Genomic DNA, 18,322 nt, shown 5'->3' on the forward strand with positions numbered 1-18,322 from the left:
TTAATCTTTTCGTATATATAATATGATTAATGTTAGATACAGTCTTAGGATGTGTAAATTCTGCACACTCTCTTTTAAATTTTTTTTTTTTTTTTTTTTTCGTACGTCAATAGACCGTACCAAACCGATCTAATCGAGTCTTTCATTTTTGGGTTCAATGTCTCACTAATTCTGAAGGCCCACTCAATGTTTAGTACAACGAAAGATCTATACTTTAAAGGGAGAGAAAAACCTTCCAAGAGGGCAGCAAATATCTTCTCAATAGAAGAAACATTTCGTAACCACAGAATAGGAGAAGTATCTACTAAAAGACGAGAAAGTCGCTTCAAGAAGTAGAGTTGGTGATGTCATCAATAGATTGGAAGGCGATATAGTTAAAAGTAAGCGAGGACTCGTGGAGAATCGCCCTCAAAAGTCAAAAGACCCAAAGTCGCCTTAACATCTGGGGTTGAAAATGACTAGCTATTGCGTTACAAAAAATTCTTTTTTTTTTCCTGCATCGAGTTTATCGCCTCAACAAAGACCCACCGCCGCGACAACTTTGTTGATGCCATGATATATCAACATCTTTATGTATTTATCAGCCCACGAGATATTTCGTTGAGTTGGGGCTACCCTTATGTCCGGTCCTTAGTTTCTGCTGCCAATGCTCGAGTGCTGTAACCGAAGCTGCCTCATCAATCAGGGTTTGGGAACTAGGAAATTAAGGGGCTGCGAAGTGTGTATATTACCATTGCCTGCTCCTCACTCGCTCAGGGAACCACATCTGAATCCCGTTTTCGTTGGAGAGAAGGAAACGAAGGCCAGAGAAGCTGAGATTTCGTTGTGGGCAGCTCGTATGCGCTCCCTCTCTCTCTCTCTCTCTCTCTCTCTCTCTCTCTCTCACCATTATCAGTAAAAGGGTTTATGTTTGTTCGTAATCGTAATGTTGTACACTGCATGTTTGATGAAAAGCCTCATAGACTTAGGACCCAAGCATTGATAGCTAACATAGTAAAAAAAAAGAAAAAAACAAAGTTTATTGATGCATAGAAACATTGATGTCATCAACAGGTAGACAACAAACACGCGGGGTAGTAACCCAAACAAATGCTGTCCAAGCCGCTAGCTCTATCTTCTGCATTATGGGATCCGTCTCAGAAGGGTGAACCTACTAGTATTCTTCTTTCTTCGTTGTATCTCATATGTTTGTGTTTTTCCTGTTACACTGTTGCTGACATGGGTGCAGTGTTTGGGAACAAGTGCCCCGGTTATATCATATATGTCCTCACAAATGCATATTGGTATGGCTACCACTTTGCAGGTGTTTTCCCGAGCATAATGGTATTCAAGAGGCCTCAAGTCTCAGCTCTGAGGTCATATACTAGAGGGTTTAAGGTTTATATTCTCTCTTTTATGCCCCTTTTCTTTGTTTAATTTTTATATGTAAATTATTCTAGAATTGACTCCAATAATATGCATAGAGGTCTCTCATGCATTTTTGTTTGCCTGCTTTCATGGTCTCGATGATTTAATGAAAATGATCTAGTTTACAATTTGTTAGTTTCTTTGTTGCGTTGAGGTGATATGCACATGTCCATGCTTGAGGTTTCTAAATGGAAGATGGTTAACGGTGATTGACGTATATCCTTCATCACTCTGGGGTTTATTTATAACAGCTCAAATAGCTGAGCGTGCTTTAAATTGTCCTTCCACTCAATGTGCTAAAGCATTCACATATTTGTGAGTTTTAGTTCTCAAATAGTTGTACTGAATGCTCTAACTACGTTTCCATTCTAATTGCAGTCTGGGCATGAGCGCCTTCATAAAGGCCGGCCCATAATGTTGGGAACCCTCCTTTATGCCAATCAGGGACCCAAAAAAGATGTAACTACCAGGAAACAAGAAGCATATCCTCAGAATGTGGATCTTCCACCAATACTACCTAAGAAAAAGAAGAAACCCTATCCCATTCCCATTAAGAAGCTCAAGCAGGCTGCAAGAGAAGACAAAAAACGTGCTGAAATGAATATAGAGAAACCCCTCGATCCTCCGAAAAATGGTTTACTTGTTCCCGACCTGATCCCTATTGCTTATGAAGTATTAGATGCCTGGAAAGTTTTGATTAAAGGCGTTGCACAGCTCTTGCACATTATTCCTGTGTATGCTTGCAGGTAATATAGAAAAAAATTCTTTCTGTATGTTTAGTACTTTTTAGCATTTGCAATACAATTGCACCAATTAAAAAAAAAAAAAAAATTGCAATTGTATTTTTCAGTACTTCTGTAATGCAGCTTCTTAGTTATGTTTGAGATTTTGAGGCCATTACTTTCCACATCTGTCACATTCCCCATCGTGTCCCTCACATCCTAATTATTTATATTAGCAAAGTTTATAGCAAGTTAGTGTTTGTTGGGATTAAATTTGTTTTAGCTCTCCTGCAGCGAGTGTTCTGAAGTTTATGTGGCCCAGACTGGTCACCACATTCAAAACTGCCACGGTCGCACCAGTACATCTCGTCGAAGCTTCCACTCGTGGGTCAAAGGCTCCATTACTGATGTGATTGTCCCCATCGAGTCATATCATCTCTATGACCCTTTTGGTCGGCGCATTAAGCATGATACTCGATTTGAATATGACAGGATTCCAGCTGTTGTAGAGCTATGCATCCAAGCAGGTGTGGAAATACCAGAGTACCCTTCACGCCGAAGAATCAGACCCGTTCGAATGATTGGGAAGAAAGTGATTGAACGAGGTGGGTTTGTTCGGGAGCCTAAGCCATGGCGTTCTACAAATTCATCTTCTCTTGTTGATCTCGATACATATGGGGCATATGGACGGTTTCCACCTCCACCATCATCAGATGTAGCAAGGATTGCACAAGAGACAATGGATGCACATGAAATTGTCAGATGGGGTGTGGAGAAGTTGATGAGGAAATACACCGTGAAGGCATGTGGGTATTGTTCAGAGGTTCATGTGGGTCCTTGGGGTCACAATGTTAAGCTGTGTGGGGAGTTCAAGCACCAATGGAGAGATGGAAAACATGGTTGGCAGGATGCGACAGTAGATGAAGTTTTCCCTGCAAATTATGTGTGGCATGTTCAAGACCCAAAGGGGCCTCCTTTGAGGGGTGCACTCAGGAGGTTTTATGGCAAGGCTCCTGCTGTGGTCGAGGTGTGCATGCAGGCAGGTGCACAAATCCCTGTAAAATACAAGCCCATGATGAGGCTTGACATTGTAGTCCCTGACAGTGAGGAGGCACGCTTAGTTGCCTAATGCAGTCTATGGTGGTAATTTGGGATGATGAGTGTAATCAGTCCATGAAAATGATACCATCTTTCCTAAGACTCAAAAGTATAGTTAGGTAATAGCATGTCAGGATGATCATCCCATTTTAATTCTTGACAGTCTCGTACTGTATATAAGCACACTCAATTGAGTAACAATTATGTTTGAATATTAGAAAATAAAATATACAGAGTAAAGAATTTAATGAGTGGAGGGGGAGATTATAGATTGGTTGTCCTTTTTTTTCCTTTTTTTTTTTTTCTTCTTTTTGGAAAAAAAGAAAGAAAATCGCTTGTCCTTGCCTTTTTATTTGATGAGTGAGAAACATAAGATTGGTTGGGATAGTCCTTGCCTTTTGCATAGGTGTTCCATGCCAACCCTGCACTCATAGTTGAGGTCTTTAATGATATGCCCCACCAGAACGTGTATTCAGGCAGGCTTGCTTGCAAGGCATTTCTGTGATGGAATGCCTAATAGAGATCTTATCAATGATTACAGCTTAAAATTGATGAAGGCCTCTTGTCTGTCTGAAGGTTTTCGTGGCTTGCATGAATTTGATGACAATTTTCTTGAAAGAAGTTCTTACCATTTTTTTTAAGGCATATAAGTTTGCACAAACAAAAAAAAAAAAAAAAAAAAAAAGAACTAGTTCATGGGGGTTTGGATGGAGATGGAGTACAACTGTCAATTCGAAAGATGGTAAAGGTGGAAGATACGGGGATCCTTCCAAAAAGGACAATTTTACAAGATTATGTGCTATGTAACTTTGGTGTGGACCAGCAGGATTGCTTGCTCAGCATCTTTTATTTTAAGCATTTGGATTCCTCATAATTATTATGTCCCGTTTTGATTCGAAAAATATTTTATCTCATATTATCTCATTATTATAATTTTTTTAAATTCTTACATAAAATATAATAAACAATTCAACTTTTTTAAATTTCTATTTAACTTTTTCAAATCTCAAAATAATAATAATATTAAAAAATAATATTCTAATAATATCTTTTTTAACTTTCATCTTTCATCTAAAATTATTTCATCTCATTTCTAAATCTAAACTAGCCAGAGGGATAAACTGACTCTGTTGTGCTTTGTTTTTTGTTTCTCAATCAAGTCAAATATGAAGGTATTGGGTTCATCAACAAGTTATGAGAGTGAATGATGCGTTTAGATGTTGAGATGAGTTAAGTTGTGAATATTAATATTTTGTAGGTTCTATTGAGATGAGTTTAACTTTTTTAAGTTGAAATGTATGAAGGAGGGTGCAATGAGTTTAACTTTTTTATGTGAAATTAAAAAAATAATGGGTCTCCTCAATGATTAGTTTGAGATGAGTTGAGTTTGGTTTAACATTAACCCATCTCAACTTAAAAAAATTAAATAGATCTCAATGGAACTTACAAAATACTACTTTTCATAACTTAACTCAACTCATTTCAATATCTAAATGTAGTCTGTTAACGTTTGGATGATAAAAGTATTTCATCTCATCTCATCTTATCATTATAACTTTTTCATATTTTCACACAAAATATAATAAGCAATTCAATTTTTTTCAAATTCTAAAACAAAAATAATATTAAAAAATAATATTCTAATAATATTTTATTCAACTTTTAACTTTCATTTAAAACCATTTAATCTTATCTCATTATCCAAACCGCAACAGGAGAATACACAAACTTCCCTCAAACTATTATGCAATTCAAACTTTCGATTTGGTTTTGGGCCAAATTATTAAAAAATTACAATGTTACCCTTTTCTTCCTTTTAAAAGATAAAATTACCCAAAAAATTCTCAAAGCATACAAAATACCGCTTTCATCTTTTTTAAAAGTGAAATACAGAAAAAAAACAAAAGAAAAAAAAAAGATTAAAACGCATAAAAATTAGGAAAAACTGAAAACTAATAAACTAAATTAAAAAAAATGAGAAAACAAGTATGTAAAACAGAAAAAAAAATGAATTCTTAAAATAAAAAAGATAAAAATAAATAAATGACTAGGGCACAAGATTTTTTTTACAAGATTGATATAAATAAGATAATATTTTTTTTTTTTTTTTTTACATTGTTCATATAAAAAAAGAAAATGGAAATGCTTTGGGAGGTCTACACTCCTAGCCGTTTAGCATAATAGAATGAAAGAAGCAAAGTAAAACGTTGACGACCAGTCAAAATGCTATATCCCAAGGAAATTATACATCTGAATTATGCTATACCGAGGGCTGCACCCATTAACTCTTTTCAAACATTTTGGTTAGTTTCTTCTTCTTCTTCTTCTCAGGGATGGAAAATACTTTAATTAGAAAGAAATTATATAAAAATAAATCTATAAATTAATTTAATTTAATATAGTATATCAGATTGTAAAGTTACTTTTATTATAAAGTAAATTTAACGGATTCTATAAAGCAATGTCAGTTGTGGGTTTAATTTGTTTATTTTTTTTTATGTCTGTAACAGTTCTCTTAAAATTAAGGGAGCAAGGCGTGCCTAAACTTTGTTTTTTTTTTAATTTAATCTGATTGCCCAATAAACATGGTCAAATTATCATAAAGATCCCAAAGCTTGACCAATTCATAAATAAAGATTCATTGATCAGATAAATACAAAATGAAGATGATTGGTTTGGAACAAAAAGATAGAAAGAGGTATGATACTCTTCATCTTAAATTCTGTCATTCACAGTTACTCAAAGTGATGATGTGGCAGATTTCAAGTGGATGTCATTTAAGTTGTTAAATATGACAGTTTTAACACGAAATGCTGCATGTACTTACAATTTTATTCACAATATTCATTTTGTTACTTCTATTTTAAATTTTAAATTTTATAATTTTCAGTATATCAATAACTGACACGTGGAAGAATTAATTTTCTTTTTAATACATTTAACAATATAATAAATAAATAAGCTCAACATTATGGATTTGACTGAGTCAAAAATATGCTATAAATATAGAATTTATAAGCATTTAGCAGTCAAACATATACTTGATTTAGCAAAGAAAAGAAAAGGGAAGGGCAGAAAACATATGTCGCCTTTGTAGGCTATCTATTTGTAGCAGAAACCAGCAAAGCAGTGTAAGCTTTATACTTTTCATTCTTTTGATGTGAAGAAGAGGATCGTTGAAAGCTTTCCCATATCAGTCATAAAAAGAGAGATTCCCCCAAGGCCTCAATACTGTCAATAGTATCCTTTAATGCATTAGGCATTTTCTAGTTTCTAGGACTTTTTAGTTTGAATGCTGTTTGAGCTTTCTTAGTCAATTGGGCAGAAGAGGGGACCAGAAACAAATCTAATTTCTCCACAAGGCATGATAATTAGTCATTGACAGATTGTATTAACCACATAGTGATTTGAAACAAGCAATACTTTCTCTTTTATCTTAAATTTTATCGTCTTCAATCAGTTGTTTCTGCTGTCGAAATGACTTCGGTGCCGTTTGAATAGTGAGTTGAGATGAGATGAGATGGTTTTAGATGAGTTGAATAAAATATTGTTAGAATATTATTTTTTAATATTATTATTATTTTAGAATTTGAAAATTTTGAATTATTTATTATATTTTGTGTGAAAAATTGATAAAGTTGTAATGATAAGATGAGATTAGATAAGTTGAGATCACTTGTCAATCCAAACGGGAACAAATATCTCTTACTAGAAACTCTTAAAACCAGAGATTTTTTAGCAGATATCATTCAAATAATTCTGATCATGCTTGTCCTGGTTCCTCTGGTGGGGACAACATGTTGAGAAAACTTTCTGCAGAAAATGAGAGTTGGATATGAGTTGATAGAGAGTAGAAGATACTGGAAAAGGGAGCTGGATTTGTGTGATGTGTCTTGAAAAAATGACATCTTGTATGCTGAGAGTACTCAGTACATGTTTAAATCTCTTAAGCATAGTTCCAATTCATTTAATCAAGGTTCAATAATTTCAGGAGTTGTCCCATTTGCTAGTCTTGTATATCTGATCTCTTCTTCTAATCAAGTGGTTAGAAGAATGCTTATATTGATTGTCACCTTGAAAATTGCTTTAACTAATGTAGTCAGGTAAGGTAGTTATCAGAGAGTAACTTGGGGTCCCCCGGAACACACACATTTCACACATCAAGCCCTCAACAAAGGACAAACTTCTCTTTCAAATAGAGAGAGAGAGAGAGAGCAATGCTTTGAGCCCAGAAAGCATCAATTCAGCAGCTACTAATATCAGTGTACCACCACATAATCCCACTGATCTTGTTTGGATAATCTCTGTCAAGTCAATTGGATAATCCTCAAAACTGTAAAAGATTTTATACTTTGCATCTTAAACTATCAAGACTGACATATTAAAGAAAGTGTTTTGCTATGCATCAGCCACTATTTACCTCCACACCTGATAGTTTTTTTTTTCATAGAATGTGAGGTGTATACAGTTAATAATAGCTGATGAAAAGAATTATTCTTAAAAAAAAATCAACACTTTGCACCTTATTTATGACTATTGAAATAAATGATGCATCACAATCTTGACGATCAAACCTGAATAGAGGATGCAAAGTGTTAGGCTCTGTTTGGATGTTGAGCTAAGTTCAGTTCTTTATGAATTGTAGTGAGTTGAGTAGTAGATGGAGTTATGTGGGGCCCATCTAAACTGAGTTTAAATTGTGTTTAAATGTTAAAATGAGTTTAGTACTTTTTATAGAAAGTTGAAAAAGATTGTAAGTTCCACGTAGAAAGATAAATTAAGTTGAAAAAGGTTGTAGGTCCCACGTGTAAGAAAGTTTTGAGTTAAGATGAGTTTAATAATTTGATAATTGGATATTTGGATGTTATATTCAACTTAAAATTAGACTGAATTCAACTGAATGTTACAACCAAACGCAACCTAGTTTTAAGTAGCTTTGGCGCAATGGGTGAAAGAAAGGTAATTTTGGCGCCAAGCAACACCCAGCCACTTTGCTTTCATATGGCATTGAATAACATGTCCTAAGCTTGAAAAGGCCAAAGGGCACATGCCATTATGAATATGTGATTTTGTTGAGAACTTTGAAATTCAAATCTAACGGTCTCTTTCGCCCACCGCTTTACTCTGTACTACCTTTTTTTTTTTGCCCAACCGCGTTTTTTGAACTCTAACGCCGACCACAGAGAACTGAGGTTTTCTCCAACAAAATATTTCAAAAAAAAAAAAAACAATACTAATTTTTAGAAGAATAAAAATGCTACAGATTTTATAAAATTAAACTCAACGTGACTTTACGGGATATGTTAGATCTACTTTATAATAAAAATAACTTTACAATCTGACAACTACATCAAACCATGTAAATTTCTGAATTTATTTTTAATCTTAAATTTGTTATGTTTAATCATTCATACTGATATGTCACAATTTAATTTATGCCATAGAAAATGTATGGTTGATAGATGAACTGGGTGGCAGGGAAATTGTTGGTTTGGTGGTCCCCTAGAAAACTCAAACAAAAATAGTGTATTGTTTGAGTGAGAACCATCTTTTTTCTTTCCCTTGCTCTCTAGTCTCTTCCCTAAAGTTCCATCAATTCAAAATTCCATTTTTATTACAATTGCCAGCATTGTATTCTTCCATGCAATCTTACTTTTTGACTCTACTTGATTTACTTACTATTTAACAAAAAAAAAAAAAAAAGAAAGGGTCCCAGTGCTAAATTAAGTAATATGATCAGGGTTAAAGGTGTAGGTACAGCAACCCAAGAAGCAAAGAGCTGAAAGTTGCAGAGAGCTTTCATAAATGAATGAGAGAGTCCATAACCAATTTTTTAGATGGAGAGAGAGAGAGGAAAAGAAAAAGAGCAAAGAGAGAATATAAATGGTAGAAACAAGAGAGGGAGTAAAAAAAGTACAGAAAAAGGTCATCCCAAGACATTTATTGATGGGGAAATATACATACATACATGGGCAGTGACAGTGTTCAGGGAAAAAAATAAACGAAGTAAAGTGGTCAAGGACTTTACACAAGCTGTGTGAGTACATATATATTGGTGGGGGAGCATTTGTATGTTATAAGAGGAATAATAAACACAAAAGAAACGGCAGCAACAGCAGCGAGAACTGGGAGCCTCGGACAAGTTTCAGACTTTGCAGAGAGCTTTGTCTGCCCCAGCCCGCCTCGGCTCTTGGAAATTCTAGAGGCCGTAGCGACTACTAAGCTGCTGAAGAAGAAGAAGAAGAAGATATAATGGGAAGAGGAGGAGGAGGAGCTGGAGGAGCAGGGGCAACAGCAAAACTGAGAAAAGCAGCCCGGAAGGTGGTGGTAGCAGCAGCATATGCATGTGGCTCCTTCTCCAGGACTAAAGCTCTTGGAGACCTCCATAGCACTCGCACTGCTCAAAATGTTAGCAAATGCTCCACATTTCCCCAATTTTCATTTTCTAACTAAAGATGGAGCTCCAAAAGTAGTTCTTTCTGGTTTGTTTTACTTAGCCCATCTCAAGAGAAGACAATATATGAATTATGACAACTGAGCTATGTTCTATTTGTTAATTTTTTTTTTTGGACAGATCTCGGGTTCTTTATCTGTGTCTAGCACAAGGGCAAAGAACAGTCAAGGAGAAGATGTTGCAGAAGAATCAGAATTGTCCACCAACAATGCCCCAACTTCTAAGGTAACCTATTCCCCATCTCAAAATCTCATTTTGTTCTTAGCCCATTTCCCTCGCATGCTATCTTGCACTGCATGCATACTAGAAAGGAATTTTCCGGAAGGAATCCAATGCCTCTGAAATTTGGAGGACCATTTCCAAGAAGCTTAACCATTTCAATTTTACAGTTTGTTTGTGGTCTGAGAGAAACCTTTTTCACTTTTCCCTTTTCTCTATCCACACAACACGTCACGCGAGACAACCATTTACTCCTCTGTACTACCTAATTCATGTAAATTTCAAGCTTTGCAATGAAAAAGCAACACACATCAACCGATCTTAATTACCTGTTAAGTATATGAAGTTGGGTGATGTATTTAATGAGTGAAGTATAATTATTGCCTGTGCATGCCCCAGACATAGCGGTTGGCGCACTAGTGAAGTAAAGAGTCCCACTATCACGCAGACGGCAGACCCTACTTTGGAAGTCCCACCTGCCCTGCCCAAAACACTTGATCACTATTACATTTTCCTCAACCACCACACCATTATGTGTGAAATTCCTACCCCATCCAGTACCAGTTTTTTTATTTTGCCCCTTTCATTATGATGATGATCTTGAGTTTTGAATGCCAAAATCTAAAATTCCTCTCGCCAAAAAAGTTTTACTGTTTTTCTCCCTCATATCTAGTATTCAAAAGAAAAAATTGTAATGATATCACTGGCTCGTTTTTACTGAAATTTAATTACCTTGTCAAGCTTTCCTCATTGCTTCTTTTTTATTCATTTATAATAGGAGGGCCGGGGCTGAAGGGGGTTGTTAAGGAACCATTATTGTTTTGCCAATTATTGATGAGACATGATGAGTACTATCTCACTCCCCTAGAACATCCTAGAAACTTGTTCTACAGCTTAATATAGTGAAATCATTATTTACCTCATGAGTTTCAGACCATCAGTATTCAGAACATGATTTATCTTTCCTTTTTTTTTTTAAGTTTCAGCAACACATCAAAAGTTAATAGATGATTTTCGTCTTAGAAGGTTGTCAGGAAAATATGGAATTTGTTATAATCACATAAATAGAATAGAATCGTGGGTGTATATCAGAAAACCACTGGTTATTTCTAATAGGATTCTGCATTAATTGCCGAAGTGCTAGTCTTTTTCATTTTTGGTCTTTGAAATCTATATTCATGTGCATCTTACTTCAAAATCTGTCTCCCTCCCTTACTTTAATTAATACCTTCATAATTTTTTATTTATGTGGCAGAATATGTGTGCAATATGCCTGGATCCTTTGAGTTACAGCAACAGGGGAAGTAGCCCAGGCCAGGCAATTTTCACTGCCCAATGCTCTCATGCTTTCCACTTCACTTGCATCTCCTCCAATATACGCCATGGTAGTGTTACCTGCCCCATTTGCCGTGCCCATTGGACCCAACTACCCCGTAGTCTGATCCCTCCTTGTGCTTCACTCTCTTCTTGCAACCAAAATGATCCCATACTTCAACTCCTTGATGACTCCATTGCTACTTTCCGTGTCCACAGGCGGTCCTTCCTGCGCTCTGCCCGCTATGACGATGATGATCCAATTGAGCCTGATCACTTTCCTACTCGTCCCCGTCTTTGTCTCTCATTAGTGCCCCTACCACCCAGTGCACCATTTCATTCACCTATACAAATGACCAGCCGCACCCCATACTCGTACCATCCCCCCTACATCAATTGACCTGCAGTTCCTCATCATTACTACAATCACCAACTAGGCAAACACCTTGTATCAGGTGCACCTCCTCAAATAAAGCTTTTCTTTCAGTAAAATTGTCACATCAACAAGCAACTGACTTGGTCTTGGTTGCAAGCCCAAATGGACCACACCTAAGGCTCCTTAAGCAATCCCTGGCAATGGTGGTTTTCTCCCTTCGACCCATTGATCGTCTAGCCATTGTTACTCACTCATCAGCTGCGGCACGAGTCTTCCCCCTCAGACGCATGACATCCTATGGGAAGCGAGCTGCCTTACAAGTCATTGATCGCCTTTTCTATATGGAGCAAGCAGATCCTTTTGAAGGCCTTAAAAAGGGGATTAAGGTACTTGAAGATCGTGTCCACAAAAATCCAGAGTCTTGTATCCTACATCTATCTGATAGTCCAACACAATCTTACCATGCTGTCGATATGGAAATGCTTGTTCCAATCCATAGGTTCCATGTTGGGTTCGGGTTTGGCACTTCAAATGGATTTGTCATGCATGAATTTGAACAGTTCTTATCAAGAATGCTGGGAGGCGTCATTAGAGATGTCCAGCTGAGGATTGAAGAGGATGTTGGAAGCTGCAGAATCGTAAGGATTGGAGAGCTAAAAGGCAGTGACGAAAAGAGGATCTCATTAGACTTGGGAGAGTACGGGCACATTCGTGTTGGATATAGCTATGTTGAAGGTGAGGTTGATGAATGCATTAGAACAGGGGAAACTATAGTGAGTATAGGGGATAAAAGCACTCCTACAGGAACCGCAGGGAGGGATGTGATCACTGGTGGGAGGACTAGTAGTGTTGAAAGTTGGGATTACCATGATCCTTACATGGCTAGAAGATGGGCGAAGCATTTACATGGCTACAGGCTTTGAATCAATCCAAATTACCCAACAAAGATTTCATGTTTATATCCATACAAACCAACCACCATTTAGAAAGATGATTTCAACCATCCAGGCTGGTTAGTTGACTGGGCTTCTAAGCTCAAACACCACCGAAAAAATATGTGAAATATACTTTTACTCACCCTTGTAATTATAATGATGGATTTAAATTTATTGAAACATACTTGGTGCTGTCCTACACTTTTACCATCTGTAAGCTCTTTGTTTCAGCTGCTTAAAGATCACCTCCGACACAACTTGGGTAGAAGCAACAATGGTTCTACTAGAGCAAGAGTGAGAGCCCCTAGTGCACTCACTATGTAGGTGTAAGAAAATATGTTATATTGCTTTTTTTTTTGGAACAACTCAGAGTTTAATAAGAGAGTATACTCTCATTCGGTTGACTTGTAGTTCATCCGGCATGTCATTCCTTTGTGATAACACATCTCCTTGACCAGGACCTCCCCTCCCCTCTTCCTAGTAAGTGTTCTAATGGATATAAGTGAACTATTATGATCTTGCTAGATAGAGGTCTTGCCTCCCCTTAATTTGCTAAAAGTCAGGAAAAAAAGGACTCATTAACAGTGGTCGGTTTCCTTATTTATTGCCTTGATTAGATGCTAAGGAAATTAGCATCATGTGAATGCTTGCTTTGATTTAATTTATCATGAGGAGGCGCCTAGATCCTCAATCTCTATAATTTTTCGTTAGAAAGAAAATGATGCTAAGCTGCCGCTAACGATGACCGCTGGGCGTGCTGTCAGTAAAATTCTTTTTTTTATTTTTATATTTTTTTAACATCTTTAAATATTTTTTTTTAAAAAATATTAATATACTAGTAGTCATTTTCTTAATTAATAAATAAAAAAAGATAAAAAAATTAAATACATTAGTAATAAAAATGCAGAGACAAAATAAGAAGATAAGCATTATTCTTAAAAGTAATGCCGAAATAGGAAATTACCATCCACGGGAGGGAAAAACACGCAAAAAACGGGGAAAAAGATAAAAATACAGTGACTCCATTGTTCCCACGGGTCACAACATGACAAAACTGAGCGAGCAGAGGAAGATCGCGTAAAGAGACGAAATCCAGGAAAGCGTGTCAGTGATACTGGTACGACGTTCTTCTTTTTGCGCCCTCGGCTCTCGGCGCTTTCTCCTGTTTCCATTTTCCCCTTTCACAGTCAAAAAGGTCCCGTTGATCTTTCTAAATTATTTACTTTCACCCCCCAGCTGTTTATGTACTGTGTTGAGTTGTCCTGTGCTGTGCTTTGCTCTTCTTCTTGCTCTTCGTCTTCTTATCTCAGTGTGAATTTGGGTTCTTCCAATATAAGAGAAGGATAAGAAAATGTACCCACGAATGATTCAGACCCACCTCGAAGGTGGTTTAGTTGCTCAGGAAGACATCCCAATTCAGGGTGGTGGTGGTCGGGGAGACCCATGTCTTGTCTTGACTTCCGATCCCAAACCTCGCCTCCGTTGGACTGCTGACCTTCACGAACGTTTCGTTGACGCCGTCACTCAGCTTGGTGGTGCCTCCAGTCAGTATTTACTACCTTTCCTCTTTTACTTCTCTTAATTCTACTCTGATCAATTGTATTTCTTATATTTGTTAATCTCAAATTAATCATCTTTACTATAGCAGAAATCTCCCGAAAACGTGCAGTGTTTTTTTTTTTTTTTTTCTTCCAAGTAAAGGACTGGGATTTTGGTTGCTGGCTCAATGCACCAATTATTGCCTTAGTCATCCTGCTGTTTCTAGGGTATGGGTTACCTGCGTGGTGAACACAACATGTTCTTTCAGAGAATAGGATTCGAGTAGCTACTTTTATAGGCTTAAATTGTATTTTATTTTGGTTGCTAGTATCTATGTAATTATTCATTTGGCATTGTTTATACTACCAAGCTCCAGTAAAGAGGCATAACACCTCGAATTGCACAACAACTCCCAGGCCCGGTAATTGCTGATCAGTGTGGGACGAGCGGACTGCACGTCCAAGGGATTAGTCGGAATACATCTACTGCACAGCGTGTTGTAGAAAGAAATGAATGATATTTACCTGTCAAAAGAAATGAATGATATTTTTTTGATAAGTAAAATTCCAGAAAAAACTCCCCCAATGGCCCCTAGAAATTATTTGCACCCAAGAGGATTCGAACCTTAGACCTGGAGGGAGCATACCACCAAGACCAAGATTTTTACCACTTGAGCCAACTCCTAGGAAAAGAAATGAATGATATTTGGCATGGGCAATATAGTATAAGTATTGTGCACGCCATACTGTATAATTTTGAGTTGTCTTCCAACACCCCAAAACCATTTAGTACTTATCAAAAAAAAAAAAAAAAAAAAACACCCCAAAACCATATACTGAAATAATTGTTCTCTTATGCTTGAGAGATGAGCCTTTCGCCTCTTTCTTAAGTTTTAGGAAATTTAGAACATTGGTTATTTCTTGTTTTGTGGTGGAGATATGCTCATTTCATAAATAAGATAATTGACTTTGCTGCTGCTACTTAAGGGTCTGATAACTTAACAGATCTTAGCCAATAGAGGTGCATATGATGTATGTTTCCTTTTACATATTTTTTAATTCCCAGTTGTTGGGCTTCTTCTTTCTTCAGAGTGGGAGAACTTGTTGGGCACTCACCTTCTCCTTTACGAGAATTAATTCGCTTATTTTTCCTTATTTGCTTCTGGTAAGAAGATTGGGAATATAGAATGAAAACATTTTATGTTTTATAGAATTTCAGTATTATGTGGTGGGGTTCTTACAGTTTCTCACGTTTGATTTAGAAAATGAATATGTTAAGTTATTTAGAACTCCAAATTTATATGGCATAATCCTTTCGGTTTCCCTGGTTTGATTTAAGTAAATATTACCCACCAACTTGTTAGCTAAATTTACAACTTAAAAGGTTAACTCAATGAAACTTTGAGATAATTGGGTCTGGAGGTGATTGTAATCAGTCTTCTTTATTAGTTTTATATAGCTCAATAATGCGCCAAATGTGGGTTTTCAACAAGTTGCTTGATTGGTTACACCTATTAAGAACCACTAAGTCTCGACCGACGTGAGAATCTTGTATGCCTGGATTATTATCTATTAGTTTCTAAGAGCTTACTTAAATAATATGTGCAGAAGCTACTCCAAAGGCCATCATGCGGACAATGAATGTGAAGGGATTGACTCTGTTCCATTTAAAGAGTCATCTCCAGGTTTCTTTAAGTGTTTAACTATTTTTGTGACTTGTGATATTGCAAAATTCAGCAGTATGAGCTTGTGGTGAAAGTGGAAATTTAGTGGACTTGGTATTGATGTTTGGTGTTTTTTGCTGCATTGCAGAAATATAGGCTGGGTAAGCAATCAGGGAAGGATATGTGTGAGGCATCCATAGATGGTAGGTTTAGCTATAACTCTCTCTTTCTTCCCTCTCAAAGTAGGGTGACGTAGACCCCAGGCAGTGCCAGCTTGAGGTGTGGGGGGTAAGCAACCAAGGCCCCCCCACAAGAAAAAATATTCTGAGTCTCAAAATATAAATTTTGGAACAAGAAGAAGAATATAGGTTAGCTTAAAAGATGGAAAAAAATATTGACTAAAAAAATCAACCTTAAATGGTAAAACTTGGTAAAAAAACAGTAAATGTAGAAGTTTTACTCAAAAAAATCTTACCCAAAATGTACAAAATAATGAATAGAAGTGGCAAAATGATGATGAATTACTCTTGAGCATTTTCTAAAATATGATGCATATTTGATATTGATGGCCTTGATTTGTTTTCAAAATTAAGCCATTGAAAGAAGTTTTACTAGTAGGAGATAATACTTCAATTAGGCACACCAATGATACTTGTTTTGCATCTAAAAAATTAAGACCCATTTTTCAATAAACTTTCATTATTATATATTTAAATATTATCATTCTCCAATAAACGCCTCATGTTAATGGTTCGCCTTAGGCCACAAAATATATTGAGCCACCCCTGACCCAAAGTTTGCTATGATGAATAAATTTTTCTGTATTCCACTTTTGGTTTAGAGTTTCTTTTCGAGAATGTATTCTGCTCTGTGTACAGAAATAGTTAAATCTGGCAACTTTCCCTACTAGTATGGCAGTGATTTTTGAGAGAGAGAGAGAGAGAGACTAAATTTGAGTATGTAACTGTTAAATCACGTGGTTAAATATGAATGATTAAAGTGACTTCTTTTGCCATTATTGAAGGGATGTCAGCTTCATGCCTTTTAGAAAGCCCTAGTACTGGTAAATCATCTCCGAACTTGCCAACTTCTGATCATGAGTAAGATAAAATTTCCATCCTTTCTGTGGCCATCTTATGATGCTGGAAAATTACCAATTTATTAAATGGAAGAAATGCCATTTTCAGTGGTTATGAAGTCAACGAGGCATTGAGAGCACACATGGAAGTGCAAAGTAAATTACATCTCCAGGTCGAGGTATATTTCCTTCTCATTAATTGTGGTTTTTTTTATTTATTTATTTTTTATTGTAGTAGACCTCAGTTGTGGGTTTTTGGCAGTTGATTTGGTAAGGCAACCTAAGAATTCTTTTTTAATATGAAAAGTGTAATTGATAACACTGATCCTTTTGAACTGGTGAAAACCAATTACTCTGATTTTTTTGTATTTTATTGGCCTGTCTTGGCGAGCATTTCCTTGGACAAAGCTTAAAGAACATCCTTTTGCATGCAATTATGCTCAATTGGGAGTTGCAAATGTTTGACCCTATTCTTGTACATTTTTTGGAGTAGAGGTCTTGGTCCATGTTCCAGCTAGCTGATCTTTTTACCATGTTGTTGTGTAGGCTGAGAAGCACTTGCAGATCCGACAGGATGCAGAACGTAGATATATGGCCATGCTTGAAACAGCTTGTAAAATGCTTGCTGATCAATTTATTGGTGGTGCAGTTATCAACACAGAAGGCCAGAAATGTCAGGGATTTGTGAATAAGACACCAAGAAATTCTTCTCTTGACCATCTTGGCTTCTACTCGTTACAGTCCCCTCGCGTGGCCGGAGTGCATGGCTCGGAAGAAGAAGTTCCGCCTAGCCTGCATCCCCAAAGGGCTGACTGTTCCACTGAAAGCTGCCTAACATCACATGAGAGTCCAGGAGGATTGACTCTGGAAGGATCTCCAGGTGGAGGGCAGAAAAGGATGCTAGGCTTGGACTCAACTACTGCATCTTTGATTTGGGGTGAAGGCAAGATGAAATCCCAAGACATCAATGTGGCGCAAGTTAACCCTCGTTCAATCACTGGATATGGGATTTAGCGAAGAAGATTCTGTTCAATTGTTCATCTTGTTATGGAGTGATTTTCTTCTTCTCACTCCTGGCCCTACAATAATCATTAGTGGAATACAGTTGTAAAGTTCCATCTGTTCCTGTCCATAACGTTGGCAGCTACACTGGTAAAAACAGCCAGCCTAAACTGTAAATTCAGAACACCAGGGCCTTTGATATTTGGAGACTATTTGTATTTACATCTGATTATGTGTAACTTCCGAATTATTATTATATGCAGACAAATCGTTATGGTGCTCCTAATCAAATCTTGCATCCTAGCTAGAGATCTTCCATTGCTTCTTGAGGCATAGGGAGTTTTTCACTAATGAAAGTAGTAACAATTTAAAATGTTGTCAAAGGCTTGGCTCTGCCATGGTCTTTGGACGACAATTGCCAAGTGAAGAGATTCTCTTGTGGATATCACTTTTGTCTGTGTTGTGTGGCGAAAGGATGAACCAAAAAAGACCAAGGACTAAGGGAGTTTGATAGA

The 18,322-nt window shown here is 36.7% G+C and overlaps 3 protein-coding genes across 4 annotated transcripts; all 3 read left to right on the forward strand.

Moving 5' to 3' along the window:
- Positions 1 to 486: 486 nt before the first annotated feature.
- LOC121267478 (APO protein 1, chloroplastic) lies at positions 487 to 3,478 on the forward strand. 2 transcript variants are annotated; one of them, XM_041171349.1, is made up of 5 exons: positions 487 to 836; positions 1,054 to 1,156; positions 1,304 to 1,377; positions 1,786 to 2,153; positions 2,424 to 3,478. In XM_041171349.1, the coding sequence occupies exons 2-5, from the start codon at positions 1,090 to 1,092 to the stop codon at positions 3,256 to 3,258; spliced, it is 1,344 nt and encodes a 447-aa protein (XP_041027283.1). In that variant the 5' UTR covers positions 487 to 836; positions 1,054 to 1,089; the 3' UTR covers positions 3,259 to 3,478. The 2 variants fall into 2 exon arrangements, with proteins under 2 accessions (XP_041027283.1, XP_041027284.1); XM_041171350.1 differs by having other exon boundaries at positions 1,054 to 1,144.
- A 5,774-nt stretch (positions 3,479 to 9,252) lies between these two features.
- Positions 9,253 to 12,735, forward strand: LOC121267483 (probable E3 ubiquitin-protein ligase WAVH2). The gene is made up of 4 exons (XM_041171370.1): positions 9,253 to 9,635; positions 9,802 to 9,906; positions 11,156 to 11,583; positions 11,616 to 12,735. The coding sequence occupies exons 1-4, from the start codon at positions 9,480 to 9,482 to the stop codon at positions 12,511 to 12,513; spliced, it is 1,587 nt and encodes a 528-aa protein (XP_041027304.1). The 5' UTR covers positions 9,253 to 9,479; the 3' UTR covers positions 12,514 to 12,735.
- A 779-nt stretch (positions 12,736 to 13,514) lies between these two features.
- LOC121267482 (protein PHR1-LIKE 2-like) lies at positions 13,515 to 18,093 on the forward strand. The gene is made up of 6 exons (XM_041171369.1): positions 13,515 to 14,069; positions 15,672 to 15,748; positions 15,876 to 15,930; positions 16,752 to 16,827; positions 16,915 to 16,984; positions 17,352 to 18,093. The coding sequence occupies exons 1-6, from the start codon at positions 13,877 to 13,879 to the stop codon at positions 17,817 to 17,819; spliced, it is 939 nt and encodes a 312-aa protein (XP_041027303.1). The 5' UTR covers positions 13,515 to 13,876; the 3' UTR covers positions 17,820 to 18,093.
- Positions 18,094 to 18,322: the final 229 nt, after the last annotated feature.

The sequence above is a fragment of the Juglans microcarpa x Juglans regia genome, chromosome 5S (assembly GCF_004785595.1).
Source record: "Juglans microcarpa x Juglans regia isolate MS1-56 chromosome 5S, Jm3101_v1.0, whole genome shotgun sequence".
Taxonomy (NCBI): domain Eukaryota; kingdom Viridiplantae; phylum Streptophyta; class Magnoliopsida; order Fagales; family Juglandaceae; genus Juglans; species Juglans microcarpa x Juglans regia.

What these genes read in the sequence shown, in the direction of transcription:
- LOC121267482 (XM_041171369.1), top strand. Translation starts at nt 13,877, where the DNA reads ATGTACCCACGAATGATTCAGACCCACCTCGAAGGTGGTTTAGTTGCT. An exon ending in TCAGCTTGGTGGTGCCTCCA is followed by an intron (nt 14,070 to 15,671) that starts GTCAGTATTTAC and finishes TAATATGTGCAG; the next exon opens with AAGCTACTCCAAAGGCCATC. An exon ending in GTGTGAGGCATCCATAGATG is followed by an intron (nt 15,931 to 16,751) that starts GTAGGTTTAGCT and finishes CCATTATTGAAG; the next exon opens with GGATGTCAGCTTCATGCCTT.
- LOC121267483 (XM_041171370.1), top strand. Translation starts at nt 9,480, where the DNA reads ATGGGAAGAGGAGGAGGAGGAGCTGGAGGAGCAGGGGCAACAGCAAAA. An exon ending in GCACTCGCACTGCTCAAAAT is followed by an intron (nt 9,636 to 9,801) that starts GTTAGCAAATGC and finishes TTTTTTGGACAG; the next exon opens with ATCTCGGGTTCTTTATCTGT. An exon ending in ACAATGCCCCAACTTCTAAG is followed by an intron (nt 9,907 to 11,155) that starts GTAACCTATTCC and finishes TTTATGTGGCAG; the next exon opens with AATATGTGTGCAATATGCCT.
- LOC121267478 (XM_041171349.1), top strand. Translation starts at nt 1,090, where the DNA reads ATGCTGTCCAAGCCGCTAGCTCTATCTTCTGCATTATGGGATCCGTCT. An exon ending in TCAGAAGGGTGAACCTACTA is followed by an intron (nt 1,157 to 1,303) that starts GTATTCTTCTTT and finishes ACCACTTTGCAG; the next exon opens with GTGTTTTCCCGAGCATAATG. An exon ending in ATTCCTGTGTATGCTTGCAG is followed by an intron (nt 2,154 to 2,423) that starts GTAATATAGAAA and finishes GCTCTCCTGCAG; the next exon opens with CGAGTGTTCTGAAGTTTATG.